Below are 14,818 nucleotides of genomic sequence, written 5' to 3'. Positions count from 1 at the left end.
ACCCTAAATGGTCTACTATAGAAAGCGGATACTCATGAATCATTATCATAGAAGCAAGATCTCTTCTAGATTGTTCTGGATCAAAGTGATAATTACTTAAATAAGTGGATGATCTGTCTACTTTCTTTTGTTCTCTCAATAAGATTGATTGTCTTATATCCTTATATGGCCTTCTCTTACAAGTTTGAAAGTGTTTATGCAAATGATTTGTTCCATCTGATCTTCTACCTGTCAATTGCTTGTTACAATAATTGCATATAGCTTTTTCTTCCCCATTAAGTATACTTTTAGGAACATTTTCAGGTTGTGTGGGAGAAGAGCTACTTTCAGATTCCTTTGAAGGAGTTACTCCAGATACATTTTCCATTTGTTATTACCTATATAAAAGCAAGAACTTAAAATAAAAATCTTATTTAACCTAAGTCAATATAATATCACATAATTTTAATCACTAAATTTCTAAACATTTTGTATGTGTCATATATAAATAATTTAAAAAAAAATCAATCTCATATCAACTATATAATAATTAAATTGTATTAGTCTAGTTAAACGATATAAAATAGTAAATAAATTTTTCTATTAAAAATATGAAAAAAAATTATTTTTATGGTTTACTTTATTAATAAATATATTTTTATGTTAATCTTATAAAATAAATTTAATTAGGTAGATTTTTATATATTTAAATATCCATTCCTTTATTTGAGTAACATAAATATTTATATTAAATTTCTCAACCTTTTATTTTGCATAAATTTTTTTTGAAAATATAGTAGTATAAAATAAAATAAATATGATTTATAAAAGAAGTCTGAACTGAGTAAAAAATATAAGACATGAAATTACATAAAATAAATAGTAAAATCTTTATCTTGACGAAAATTTTACAAAAGCATCCACAAAAACTTTCTAAAAAATAAAAGTAGGTTAGATTATTGTTTTATTAAATTATTAGTTTCTCCATTATAAGTAAAAAATTATTCAAACTAGAATATATGAAATTAGAACAATAAAAATAATTAGAAATATCAATAATAATTATAATAGAGTTTTAGGCTTACTTGTTGAAGACTTGCATTTGTATAAAATTTGTTGTACTTGATCTCTGAATTCTATGAGAAGTGATAGGTTAAATCTTTATGTAAGTCACACTCCTAAAGCACAACTCTCAATAGGTAAATTGTGGAACAACTCATATGATTATATAATTGCCAATGATTATAAAAGAGACCTAGCCAAATATATAAAGTATTAACCCTAATTCCTTCCCATTATGGGCTTTTGGGTTAAGGTCTCCCTCACATAAGTAGCATAATAATAATAATAATAATAATAATAATAATAATAATAATAGTATATGCAGGTATAGGGCGGAGTGGGTACTTAGATACCTATACCCGCCCCCATCCCCATGAAAATTTGTTGGTATTTTCACATACTCATAATCGTATCCGTTTAGCGGGTAAATACCCTACTCGTTGATGGTAAATTTTGCAGGTACCCATTGGGTACTTTACCCATTGTCATCCTTATTTTAGAGTGACAATGGAAAACCTTTTTGTAATAGTTGCATGCAGCTTGAGGAATGTCATAATCATTTACTAGAGGTAGTTTAGTGAAATGACCCCAAACATTTAAAGTCAACTTAAGAGTACTTGCATTTGTTCTCCTCTTCTTTACTAGAGCATTTGGAAGGGGAACACATGCATTTGCTCTCCTATTGTTTGTAGAAGCACTTGCATTTGATGAATTTCCACCATGATCTGCATAGGTTGATGCAGAACTAGTGGAAACAGCCAATTGATTTACTGGTTGTTGAGTTTCAAAAGACATGTGTTGACCAGACTCCTCCATTCTGTTTCGATAGAAAAAGTCTAGATCAACAATTACTAGTTATACTTAGGTGTTAACTAACATTACTTAAAGTTTTATCAATTATTAAAATATTCTTATAGATTTATATCTCATCACTAATTTTAGACATGTTGTCTATTCATAATAACCATCTTAGAGGCCATTACTTAGGGTTTTATAACTAAGAGTCTAAGAGATAAAAATTCTAGTAGAGGTTGTAGAGTACTTAGTTTGGGAAGGAAATCGAAGAGTGGAGAAGAAGAGAGGAAACACCAATAAAATGGCTGCAGCACTAGAAAACAAAGGGAGACTTACTATATTTTAGGTTAAGCAACGACTAACTATGTGTCCCTAAGGTTTTATTTTATTTATTTTTTAATATTAATTTAATAACTGACCAGGTCGAATCAGGTGTCAATCCTCTCGCCCAAGCTCGACCACTTCTACCCTTAGAATTTCATTTTCAATGACCCACAGTTTTTCTAAACAAGCCGACTCAACCCCATCCGCATTTTGGGCCTTTGGCCAGCCCAGTTTCAAACGGGTTTGACATTTTTGGACAGGCTTAGCCATATTGTGCCTTTGCTAATGCTTGCTTTGCTTATAGGTTTTGAAACTCTCTTTAAGCTCTACTTTTTTTAGTCCTAAAGACTTTTATCTCTATAATATGGTGACCCTACTTGAGAAAGAACCCAAGTTCTGGGATGAAGAAGAACTCTTCTTCATGACGCTAAGTGAGTTAAAAAATTCCATCTTGTTGTCAAGCTACTCAAATTTAGAAGCAATAACAAAATTTTGGTAACAAAATAGAAAGTCAATGTACCCAAAAAGAAATAATATTAGATTTTGACCAGTCATACCTCATGATTTATGAATGACTCATGCACTTTGTAAATAATGCAAGTCAAGAAGGTGGGTTTAGAGGGAGGAGGACATGAGGTATAAGATATTTTGCAAACTTCCAAGAAACTTATCCTCAAACTTGTCATTTTTAAACAAACTACTGACAAACAGTGAAAATTCACTTTCACTTAAGTGAATTTTATGTAATTTCTTTTCATTTTTTTAATATTTGTTTTAAAAAAAAAGATGGATGTCTAGTTCTCATGGAAACTGAAAAGAATCCAATCTACATAAATACTAACAATTTATTTGAGGTGAGCTGATGATGTCTCAAATAAAGCAAGAGTAGAACATTGAACACACATAACAAAACACAAAGGTCTTTTCTCTATGATGATTTGTAAAACAAGCCCTTAAGTTGTTAATAAGATTCTTTTTAAAACCTTTAAAATCCTACTTCATTGCACCTAATCACTAAACCTTTCACTCTAGTCCAAAAACCTTGCTTCCTACCTTTTACAAATGCCACACTCCTCTCTCAATCCTGAAACCAAGCTTTTATTTTGCACATAAAAATAGTTGAAAGAAGGTGATGACAAAGCGCTTAATTCTCAACTTCTCATAGAGAAAATTGTCTCTCCTTCTAAAACTAAGGCTGACATTCTCATAGAAATTAATACTTACAATGGGATAGTGATTCTTGCTTTGCTATTGTAATTGTCTTTATGCAATATCTTGATTTTGCCTTACAAATTGAAACTTTAAGATGTTAACTTTTTATTAAAATTATTTTAAAATTTTGCACTAATCTAAAAATTCTATACACTTTAGAATTATTTGGGCTTTTAATAATATAATAAGGAAAACAAAGTTCTTAATTTATAACATTTGAGATATTTTAGTATCTTTTTTTTACAAATTTTAGAATTAATTTAATGTATTTTGAATTGTTTTTATCTTAGTAGAGTTCTGATTTTAAAAAAATGAATTAAGCTATCTACTAGCGATCTAACACTAAATGACCCAATATAGTTGCCTACTTAGGACAAACATAAATAGAACCAGTGATTATATTTAAAGGTAGAAGTGACATTTATACCATACAAATATTATAAAGCTAAGAACAACATAATACAACTAGGTTTAGGAATAAGCGGGGTGTTTGGAACTGAATTGTATACAAATTTGAAATTGAATTCTCTCTAGTTTCTTTCTTAAAAACATAATCAAACATTAATTGCTTAAGCGAGGTGAAATATAGCTTAAGCAAGCATGTGTTTGCTTGACAAATTTTGATCAAAATATCATAAGTTACCATAAGCTAAGCTTGCTTAAGCAATGTTGAATTTGCTTATCTTAATTGACTTTCACTTGAGTGAATTTAAGTAAAATTAATTAATTTTAAACAAAAATAGAACAGAGATATTGAATGAAAACCTTGCATTGTTTAAGTAAAAATTGATCTCCTTAAATGAATACCTAAATCTCATCAGTAAACTTAGGTAACCTCGAGCATAAATAGAATTACTTAAGCAAATACATTTTGTTTAATTGAATTATATTAGAAAAATGGTCAAAAACTATAACAATAAATTCTAAAAATATTTCATTCTTAATGGATTTGGTCTAATTTTTGTTTTAATTTTTGACTTGGAACAAAAAAATATAGTTCAATTTAATTAATAAAGGAAAAGAGTCTATTAGCTCCACTTATTGGAAAACAAAAGCTAACAAGTTTCATTTTAATTTTCATTTGAAAAATTACCCCATCTAGTTGTCCATTAAAAAGAGATTAGTGCTTGATGTAAATTTTCTTATGAATGGTTACATTTTGTGAAAGAGAGATAAATAAATTTCATCACAGTGTTAAAAAATACCTTATAAACTAAAAATGACTTGATAGATACAAATTTAATGAACAAACAAAATAAATTTGGTAATTTTTACATTTTGTGCAAGAAGGCTAAATACATTTCACCACAGTGTTACAATATCCATCTTATGCCAAAAATAACTTGATAAATACAAATTTAATAAAAAAAAAAACAAAATAAGTTTGGGCGCTTACATTAAGGTGTTCCTACAAAATAAGAAGATAAGAATATGAAAATAAATAGAAAATAAAAGAAAAAAATTTATAAATTTTTCTATGAAAGATGTTTAATGAAAGATATTTTTTATGAATGTTTCAAAAAATAATAGGCCCCAAATTATATTTCTTCAACAATAAATCAATACACTTATCTTTCAGACTAAAACTACGCAATTTTCTCTTAAACTAAAATAAGAGTTGATGAAGTGATTCCTTATTCGCTTAAGCAAACAACTCTTGTTTTGGTGAAAATGTGGAGTTAAAATTCACTTTCAATAAGTATACAAAGGCAACACTCATTTAAGCGAGGTAATACTTGCTTAAGCAAAATTTGCAACAATTAAAGATTTTTGAAGTGAAACTAAAAAAGGAACCGTTGCTATTCTTCATATTCAACAAACTCTCCTTTTGAAACCTATTTATCAAATCTCAATCATTTTCTTCTCCTACAAACACAACAAAGTGAGTTTCAATCCTTTACATTGTCTCATTCTCCTTCTCTTATGTTTACTTTATCTCTTTGTTGTCATGTTTGAAGTAGCAATCCATATGATTTAAGCCATGACTATTTGATGACAACCACAAACCGTGTCACTGAATTAAACGATCTTGAATTGGATTTCACACAATAAAAATGAAATTATTAGGGTACAAATAGGAATTGAAATAAGAAGAAAATTAATAAAAAGTGAAAATAGAATAGATATGGAAAATGGTGCCACAACCGCAAGATTGATAAGCTCAGGAATGATTCCCACAAAAGTTTTGGCCTCTTGGTAAGATCAAAGCAAATTGGCTCACTCAAGAACCTAGAGTTACACGCTCTCACAAGAGTGTTCAATCTTAAATTGTATTTAAAACTTAATTAAAAGTGTGTATACAAGAGCTTATATATGTCTAATACTTATAAACTAATACTAAAGCAAACCCTAATGGGCTTCTTGTACCAACAAGTCTAAATTCAAATAAACTAAATAAAATAACAATATTTTATCCTAAATAAAAACTCAAAATAAGTAATGACTAATATTAAAATAAATAAATTAAACATAATAATTAAATCCTAATAAAACGCATTAGAGTTCAAATCCTCTAAGCATATGTAATTGACCATCTTGAACTTTTCTAACTACAACTTAAGTTCTCTTTCAATTAGAACAGCAACAATCTTTTCTAAGTCTCTATTTATTTTCTTTGCCCTTGTCCTTATCATTGGTCATTGAAGTCCTTCTAATGTCTTCAAGTATTTGTCTTCAATGGGCCTTCCTTAATTTTCATCAATCCCTCCTTCAAGAAAATTTGTCCTCAAATTTGACTCTTTATTACTTACATCAACGAGAGATAAATCAAATACATTAAAAGTAGCATTAACACCATACTTACCTAATAAGTCCACTTTGTATGCATTATCTAAAATCATCTCTAAGACTTGAAATAATTCATCCCCTCTTGTTTGAAGCCTTGAATTTTCTTGCATGGGAAACTCTTTTTTTTTGTGCATATGTATCCAAACCCAATCTCCAAGTTCAAATTCTACTTTTTTCCTTCCCTTATTGATATACTTTGCTTGTTGCTCCACTTTGTTTTTAATTTGATGTTTTATCTTTCTAATTGGAGGTAGGCAGTAAGATACTTTTTTAGGGAAGATATCTTCAAAATCCTACAAAAGAGAAGAAACACTACTAGGAAAAATATTGTTAGCAAAGGAATCCATAAATTTATTATAAGGACTTTCTTTACACAAAGGTAGACACATAGGCCGAGAGGCCAACAAAACTTTTTTCACTTTTTTTTCTCTCACAAACAAATTTTCTCTCCTTTTACACTGATTTTTCTCTTTACTTTTCTTTTCACTCTTATATTTCTCAATTGTAAGTGTCTTTACTTTCTCCCCTTTCTTTTTAAGTTTGCCCTGAAACTCACTATTTTTCTTTTCATTTCTTCTCTCATTTTTTTCTTCTTGCTCTCTTCTTAACTTCATGACTTTTTTATCTTCATGTACTTAACTAGGAGTCATGGGCACTAAAGTGATTGTGCACCTTTTATGTACAAACGTAAAATTGTTGGAATGACCATCATGAATAGCTTTCTTATCAAATTGCCAAGGTCTTCCCAAGAGGATATGACGTGTTTCCATAAGCACTACATCACATAAGACTTCATCCTCACACTTGTCAATAGAAAAAGTAATCAAAACCTGTTTATTAACAACCAACTCTGCTTCATCACTCAACTATTGTAACTTATAGGGCTTAGGGTGAGGAATAGTAGTAAGATTCAATTTTTTAACAAGTTTAACACTAACCACATTGGTACAACTACCACCATCAATAATAAGAGAACAAATCTTTCCATGTACCAAGCATCTTAAATGAAAAATATTTTCTTTGTGTAGTGTCATCCTCTTTAGCTATACTACCCAAGAGACATCTTACCATAAGCAAATCTCCTTCATGGCATAAAGTTTCGAACTCACTATCTTCTTCACTTGAAGCATGTGATGATTGAAATAAACTTGCACTTGAAATTTCGCCATTCTCCTTCAAAATCATAGTTTTCTTGCTTGGACATTGGGATGCAATATGACATTTTCCAAGACATTTGAAGCATTTGATTGCTCTATGCTAAGAAGTAGGAGAAGCAGAAGTATTAGTAGAATTAAAAGAAGTTTTAGAGGAAGGTTTACCACCTTGCATAATTGTATCCTTAATTGATATTTCTTCCTTCTTTACTTCTTCCTTCCATCCTTTTGAATTGTAGGAAAAGACACTCTTCCCCAAAGTACTCTTTCTTTTTAGTTGTGCTTCTACTTTAATAACTTGGTGAACCAAATTTTCAAGTTCTACATAGGAATGAAGTTCCACTATGTCACGGATGTCATGGTTCAACCCATTCAAGAAACGGGCCATTGTCGCTTATCTTTCTTCAAATACATTAGCTTTTACCATGACAACTTTCATTTTTTTATAATAGTCATCAACACTTTTTTCACCTTGCCACAAACCTTAAAGCTTTGAATGAAGCTTTGTATGTAGGAACAAATCTCCTGCACATTAGGTTCTTCATTTCAATCCATGTATCTACAAGCTCCTCATCATATCTCCTTTGGTCCCTTTGAATTTGATCCCACCACACCAAAGCAAAGTCATGAAATTCTAGGGAAGCCACCTTTACTTTCTTTTCTTCACTATAATCATGACATGAGAATACTTGCTCTATCTTCAATTCTCACTCTAAGTATGCTTCAACATCATTCCTTCCATGAAAATTAGGAATCTTTATTTTAACTCCACCAATTCTCTCATTTTTTCTTATTCTTACATCTTCTCTTCTTCTTCTTTAATTCCTCCTCTCTCTATTATCTCTCCACCTATCAAACCTCATTTCTTCATCATCTCTCCTATTTCTTCTTCTTTCTCTTGAAAAATTACTAAAGTCTCCATGGGCATGTGAGGAACGATCACATGACCGCCTTCTTGCATTATTTGCCAACGCCTCTTGAACATTCCTTATTGCTTCATTTTGCCTCTCAAATATTCTTTCAAATCTTTGAGCAAGCCTTTCAATTTGCGAGGCAGGAGTGCTCTCTCTACTTGATCCTCTTTCTTGAGACATTCTACAAAATAATAAAAGTTAATGCAAAAAGAAAAGGTTCTCTCCACTCGCTAAGTGTTTTCACTCAGTAGATATTCACTCATGTTTCACTCTAAATTGGCTTTTGTGTAAGGATTTTTCTCTTGTCTTTTTTCCTTTAAGTGCTCTCAAGAGTTCTTAAAGAAGTCAACCTCCAATCCACATAATTAACCAAAACCAAAAGACGATCAATCAATGAAAATCAAGTGAAGCCAACAAAAGAAAACTCTAAGACAAAACTAAGGAAGCCAACAAGACAATAGAAAAAAAAAGGACTAAATAAGAAGTAAACACACTTAAAAGTAGATTTCAAATAAGACAAAATTGAAGAATTTAAAGAAGATTATGTAACGTTAAATAACAACTATTTTTTTTCCAGTATGGAATCAAGCAAAATAAACGGAAGATTGGAAGAAATATATCAAAAACACACTTTTGTATGTTGCAATGAGTACTACGTTAATAGTGTGCGATGAACAATATCTTTCAATCCAATTCTAACCAAAGCTCTTGATACCAATTGATGACAACCACAAACTGTATCGCCGAATTAAACGATCTTGAATTGAATTTCACACAATAAAAACAAAATTATTAAGGTACAAATAGGAATTGAAATAAGAAAAAAATTAATAAAAAGTGAAAATAGAATAGAGATGGAAAATGGTGCTACAATCGCAAGATTGATAAGCTCAGGAATGATCGCCACAAGAGTTTTGGCCTCTTAATAAAATCAAAGAAAATTGGCTCACTCAAGAACCTAGAGTCACACGCTCTCACAAGAGTGTTCAATCTCAAATTGTATTCAAAACTTAATTAAAAGTGTGTATATAAGAGTTTATATATGTCTAATGCTTGTAAACTAATACTAAAGCAAACCCTAATGGGCTTCTTGTACCAACAAGCCTAAATTCAAATAAATTAAATAAAATAATAAGATTTTATCCTAAATAAAAACTCAAAATAAGTAATGACTAATATTAAAATAAATAAACTAAACATAATAATTAAATCCTAATAAAACTCGTTAGAGTTCAAATTCTCTAAGTATATGTAATTGCCCTTGTCCTTGTCATTGGTCCTTGAAGTCCTTCTAGTGTCTTCAAGTCTTTGTCTTCAATGGGTCTTCCTTGATTTTCATCACTATTAGATTAGAAATTTTTAATATGCATTTTAGAATTGTTGTCTTAGTATAATAGAATAAGCATGATAGAAATATGCTATATGGATTACCTGCCCTTGTTGTGCTTTTCCTTGCATTTTGGTATCTGTGTTGTGAATTTCACTTAAATGTCAATGGGTTCACTTAAGTCAATATTATATAGAACTATATGTATTGATTGACATAAATTCATTTATATGAACATGATGTCACTTATCTGCTCAAACAAATTTACTAGAATTTCATATTGAAATCTATTACATTTTCTATGTTATTCCAATTATGTTGTGGTTGTTTCAACATGACACCTAAGAAGTTTATCCCTCAAAGGAAAACTCAAAGACCTGAACTTGGCCAAGGTTCCAACAAAATGAAGAAACTATTGACCATCAACAACAACCAACCACTACCACAACTCTACAACCTTCATAAGATAAGTTTAGGTTAAAAAAACAAAGTAAAATATTAGAGATTTCTTGATTTGTACCCAAGGAAGTTGCTAACTAAGCAAAAGGTGTTCTTAGATGAAAGAGATTATGAAGACTTTAATTAAGAAATACTTAGAAGAAAATTAAAGTATTTGACAAATCTCCCAAACCAAATTTATAAAGACATAGTTAAAAAAATTTATGTGAATGCTTGGCCATTGATCCAAGACAAAATGGAGAGAGTCTTGAGTTTGAAGGCACTATGTGACTTATGATAAAGACATTATTTCTGCCATAGCTAATGCCTTATGCATCCTTGATAGATCCTTTGAGACAACTGTTGGAAAGCTAATACGGTTCAAGAGGAAGTTTGAACACTTTGGGCCAAATATGGTCATCCTTCCTCTTTGCCAACATAGCCCTTACACTCACACCTCTAATGTATGCATGCCTCACACATATCTCATTTACAACATAATGGAGAAGTTAATTGTGGACATAGCCACAATCATTTGAGAGAAAATTTACTACTTTGTCATTTCTAACCCCTCCACTTCTGCATCGCCACAAAACCTTTGAAAATCCTAACTCTTATAATTTCTCTTTGTGCTTCCAAAAGTGTTACTATTTCTAACTACTCTAAATCAACCATCAAATTGAAGAAACTCATTAATGTCTATTTCATAAAAAATTACTACACCAATCTATTGAAGCAACCTATTTTGGAATTATTCCTAACCCTCCTCGTCAACAATACCTAAAGCACAATCTTCATCCTCAGCATCCATGGCCAACATGACAACCATGGAATCTTGCCTTACATGTAATATCTCTTAGATACAATAGCAGATGGCAACAAATCATTGAGCATTTACGCAGCTAAATGATTCCTTGTATAGGTAACTCTTCTATCATTTATCATTTTGTCTTACATTTGAAATTGTTACTGTAAGTTCTTTCTACAAATTGAGGTATGAAAGTATCATTAATTCATGGAGAGGCTTCTGCTTTCCTAGGACCTACACCAATAGTGTTTGGAACATTGTCTCATGGCCTGGATACAACTCTAACTTCCCAGTTGATGAATAGGATGATGTAGTACAACCAAAGGAGGAAGCTCAAGAGCACCATAATGGTGAAGTAAAAGGACAAGAAGGAAGACATATTTGGGTCATGCTGAAAATGTTGAGGAAGATCAAGTTCATCCCATAGTCACTCCACGCACCTAGAGGCTAGAGGCAACATTGGACAATGCTTCTTCATTATTTAATGTATTACATTTTTTGAAAAAAAATTTGAACACTTCAATTGTGTAATAAATTTTATTTGTTATTTTTTCAGTTTAAACACTTAAATTATGTCTATAAGATGTTACTTTCATTAATGTTCATGGTCTTTTTATCCAAAAACATTTTTTTACTTTTAATGACTTGATGAATATGTTATCTTGATTGTTGCTTTTTTTGCTAGTTTTTGACATTTTATCCATAATTTGCTTAAGCAAACAAACTTCGTTTAAGTAATTATTATTTTTTTGCTTGAAGTTACCTAATTAAGCAAAACATAAGGTTTCCATCGAGTACTCTCTATCCCATTTTCGTTTAAGATTAATTAAATTCACTTAGACACTTAAGCAAATGTCAATTAAGTGAGCTTAGCTTACTGTATTTAGATCTTACTTAGGTTTTGTCAAGCAAATTCATATTTGCTCCAGTGATATTTCACTTAAGCAATTATAATTGCTTAATTTCGTTGAACACCACTAATTTTGTTCAAGTGAATCTCAACCGTACCGATATATTCGCGTCAAAATCAGAGAATATCTGAATTCATTGCATACAACAAATTCACATTAAACTGAATGCAATGATATATAGCTTATTCGTTACCGGGAAATTAAACACACTGTAAGTTGAAGTATGAAGATTCCCGACTCGAAGAAATCATGTGATAAATCATTAGTGTTAATTCGTAAAATTCTGAGGCCCTTTCATCAGTTATTAATTTTATAAAATGATATTTATACTTTTGACTTTTTTAAATGCAAAATAACAGTAAAAATAAATAAAATTAAAATTAACTACTTTTTTACCAAGTTAAAAAATGAAACTTTTAAATTTTAAGAATTAAAATGCTTTGAACTTACAGGGTCACGTGCGATTAACAAAAATGAAATATGAATTTCGCTAGGCCCTCTTCAGAGGTGTTTGTACAAGACATGGCACTACAAAATAAAAAAATCACACACCAGCTCAATTGATCCATTCACCGTCAACTCGATTCACGGAATTTGCCTTATCGATCTCTCCACTAATCGCCATGGGAAAAAATATAAGCAGTCTTTACTTTTAAAAGACTGCTGATTTTTTTTTCCTGCACCTCACCGTAGTTCATTACACACCAAGAATGTTAAACCATGCGTGTGCTCGTTTATCACTTTCTTTTTTTCATAATTTTCTCAATAAATAGAAGATAATCTAATCTGAACATTAACTACTACTACTTTACGCACATTGTTCATTTTTCCCTCCCCGTCGTAATCCGCACATCGTGGAACTTGGTAGATTATACCCATCATTTCCAATCTTGTCAACAGTTTACTCAGAGCTCGATCTAATGTCTGGCTGGTTTGTAGCAACGAAAAGCATAATTGAATTTGTTGATCAAAGAGTTCATTTCTTAATGATTCTGTTGGTGGGGTTGACTGCAAATAGCAGTGTATGCAAATGAAAAATGGGAGGGCAGATACCGGAAATGGGGGAAAATAAGTGTGGAGTTACATTTAGATCGATGGTTCAATTAACTGCGTCAACGGCAAGATGGACAAGCGGAGTTACATGTATATTCCAAACAAGTTTGGGAAGCACTGTCTTTTAAACCAGATCAAGAGGATAGAGAGTAATTCACTATTATCAAGCAGAAGAATGGAGGTACTGCAGAATAACCGACAACTATAGAATCGAAATCCATGATCAAAATTCCCAACATAGAACAGTGCGCAAAATACATTATGTAGAATAAAAGCCGCAGTAAATAGAACAAAACTATGATGTGACCTAGGATAATTCTGCACACAAGATTTTGGAACGCAATATCAACCAAGGGGAACAATTCCCTTCCTACTTTCCTCTCCATAAAAGCATCATCATACTCCAAAGCTAAAAGAGAAATTTTACTCTCATTCAGCACCATACCCGTTAGAACTATCAGGGGCTTTCAGTATTCAAGCAAGCAAATCTACCTTTTCACCCTGCACACAAATAATATCTTTACACATATCAGCACAAATCAGCATATAGGTTACAGATTTTATCAAGCTTAATTAACTGAATAAGCAATTAGATCTAATGCATAGATTGAAGATACTAAAAGATGGAACAAAATAGATTTTCTCAAAAGAATTGACTGTGCCCTTGCAACATACACCACATAGGTATGAGACTTTACTACTTATTATCTATCTAATTCCATGAAATAAAGGCATGTCCAGAATTTCAATTCAAAAGCATGCCAATACTAACTCATATTCTCTTACATATATAAAAAGCAAAAAGAAAACTAGGCGAAACAAAACTATACGAGCTGATACAATAATCCAACACTCAGAAAGCTTTAAAATGAAACTCCCTAAAACCCTAACTCAAAAATTTGACCATTGATTCTTAATCCTTACTAACCAAGGCAATTTTCACTTGTACTCGAAATTGGGCACGGGAGGGGAATCAAAGCTCTCCAAAACCTTGGTCTCGCTTCCTCCCCCGGGCGCAGCATCCTCCTTCTTACCGTCACCGAACCACCCACCGAACCAAGACGGTGATGCAGAACCCGAGGCAGGCGGAGGAACGGGTTGGGCTCCGGGTTGACCCGGGAACCCGCTGGGGTCGTCAACGATGATAGGCATGGGTTGCTGTGCGCTGAGGAACTTGTTGAGCATGATGCCGGCGCCTTCAATGAGAGCCAAGAGAACGCCGCCGAACGCGGCAGAGCGAGCGGAGGCGGTAAATCCCTGGCGCATGGACAGGAATCCGCCGGTGGCGGCGCCGGCAAAGATGGAGTTCCAGGGATCCTCTTTCTGGCGGAGGTAGACCATGGTGCAGTCGAAGGTGGAGAAGAGACCCCCCCACACGGCGAAGCTTCCGCCGACGCGAGGGGCGTTGAGGCGAACAGCTTGGGAGGCGGCGATGACTCGAGAGCCCTTTGGCGCGTTGTAGAGTCCTTTGAGGAAGTGAAAGGCTGATCCACCCACTGCTCCCATGCCGAAGGCTCCTCCTATGTCGTCAAGGATGCGATCTGGACATGGTTCTCTTGATGTCTCTGGTGTTCCCATTTCACCTCTTCTTCCTTTAGGGCTTTCTGATTTCTCCTTCTTTCTCTATTTATTTTGTGCCACTTTTCCTTTTCAATGTATATGTATCACTAGCCCCCCCTTCATTTATCTCACTTCCTTTCATATCTTAACAAAATATTAATTTCGATTTATTATTAATAAAAATATTTATATACGAAAATTAAATAAAGTTCTATTTTTAGTATAATTTTTAAAGTAAAAAAATTAAGTTTAATCCATTAACTTATTTATAACAATATATATATATATATATATACACACACTCTTTCTTAACACTCTTAGTTATTAGTTAAACTTTTAACAAAAATTATTTAAGTTCTACTCACGTTAAAAAATTGTTTTTCTAGCACTCCCTTTTATAACTTGTTAATATTTTTTTTATTGAATCACTCTTTAAATAAAATTTCGTTTATTATTTAATCTAACAAATTCCTTCGTACTAAAAAATGACATAA

At 31.9% G+C, this 14,818-nt stretch overlaps 1 protein-coding gene across 2 annotated transcripts; it reads right to left on the bottom strand.

The window, feature by feature from the left end:
- Nucleotides 1-12,837: 12,837 nt before the first annotated feature.
- LOC113858412 (mitochondrial import inner membrane translocase subunit TIM17-2-like) lies at nt 12,838-14,401 on the bottom strand. Of its 2 annotated transcripts, none has more exons than XM_027491069.1 (2): nt 13,693-14,401; nt 12,838-13,265 (listed from the first exon to the last, which is right to left on the bottom strand). In XM_027491069.1, the coding sequence occupies exon 1, from the start codon at nt 14,340-14,342 to the stop codon at nt 13,704-13,706; it is 639 nt and encodes a 212-aa protein (XP_027346870.1). In that variant the 5' UTR covers nt 14,343-14,401; the 3' UTR covers nt 12,838-13,265; nt 13,693-13,703. The 2 variants fall into 2 exon arrangements, with proteins under 2 accessions (XP_027346870.1, XP_027346871.1); XM_027491070.1 differs by having other exon boundaries at nt 12,936-13,282.
- Between the last annotated feature and the right edge of the window lie 417 nt (nt 14,402-14,818).

The sequence above is a fragment of the Abrus precatorius genome, unplaced genomic scaffold (assembly GCF_003935025.1).
Source record: "Abrus precatorius isolate BTA unplaced genomic scaffold, Abrus_2018 Scaffold2, whole genome shotgun sequence".
Lineage (NCBI taxonomy): Eukaryota > Viridiplantae > Streptophyta > Magnoliopsida > Fabales > Fabaceae > Abrus > Abrus precatorius.
Note: the sequence above shows the minus strand (reverse complement) of the source record. Positions and strands in the feature narration are given on the sequence as shown.

Bases quoted from the DNA above. Each gene is read 5' to 3' on its own strand.
- LOC113858412 (XM_027491069.1), bottom strand. From the start codon at position 14,342: ATGGGAACACCAGAGACATCAAGAGAACCATGTCCAGATCGCATCCTT.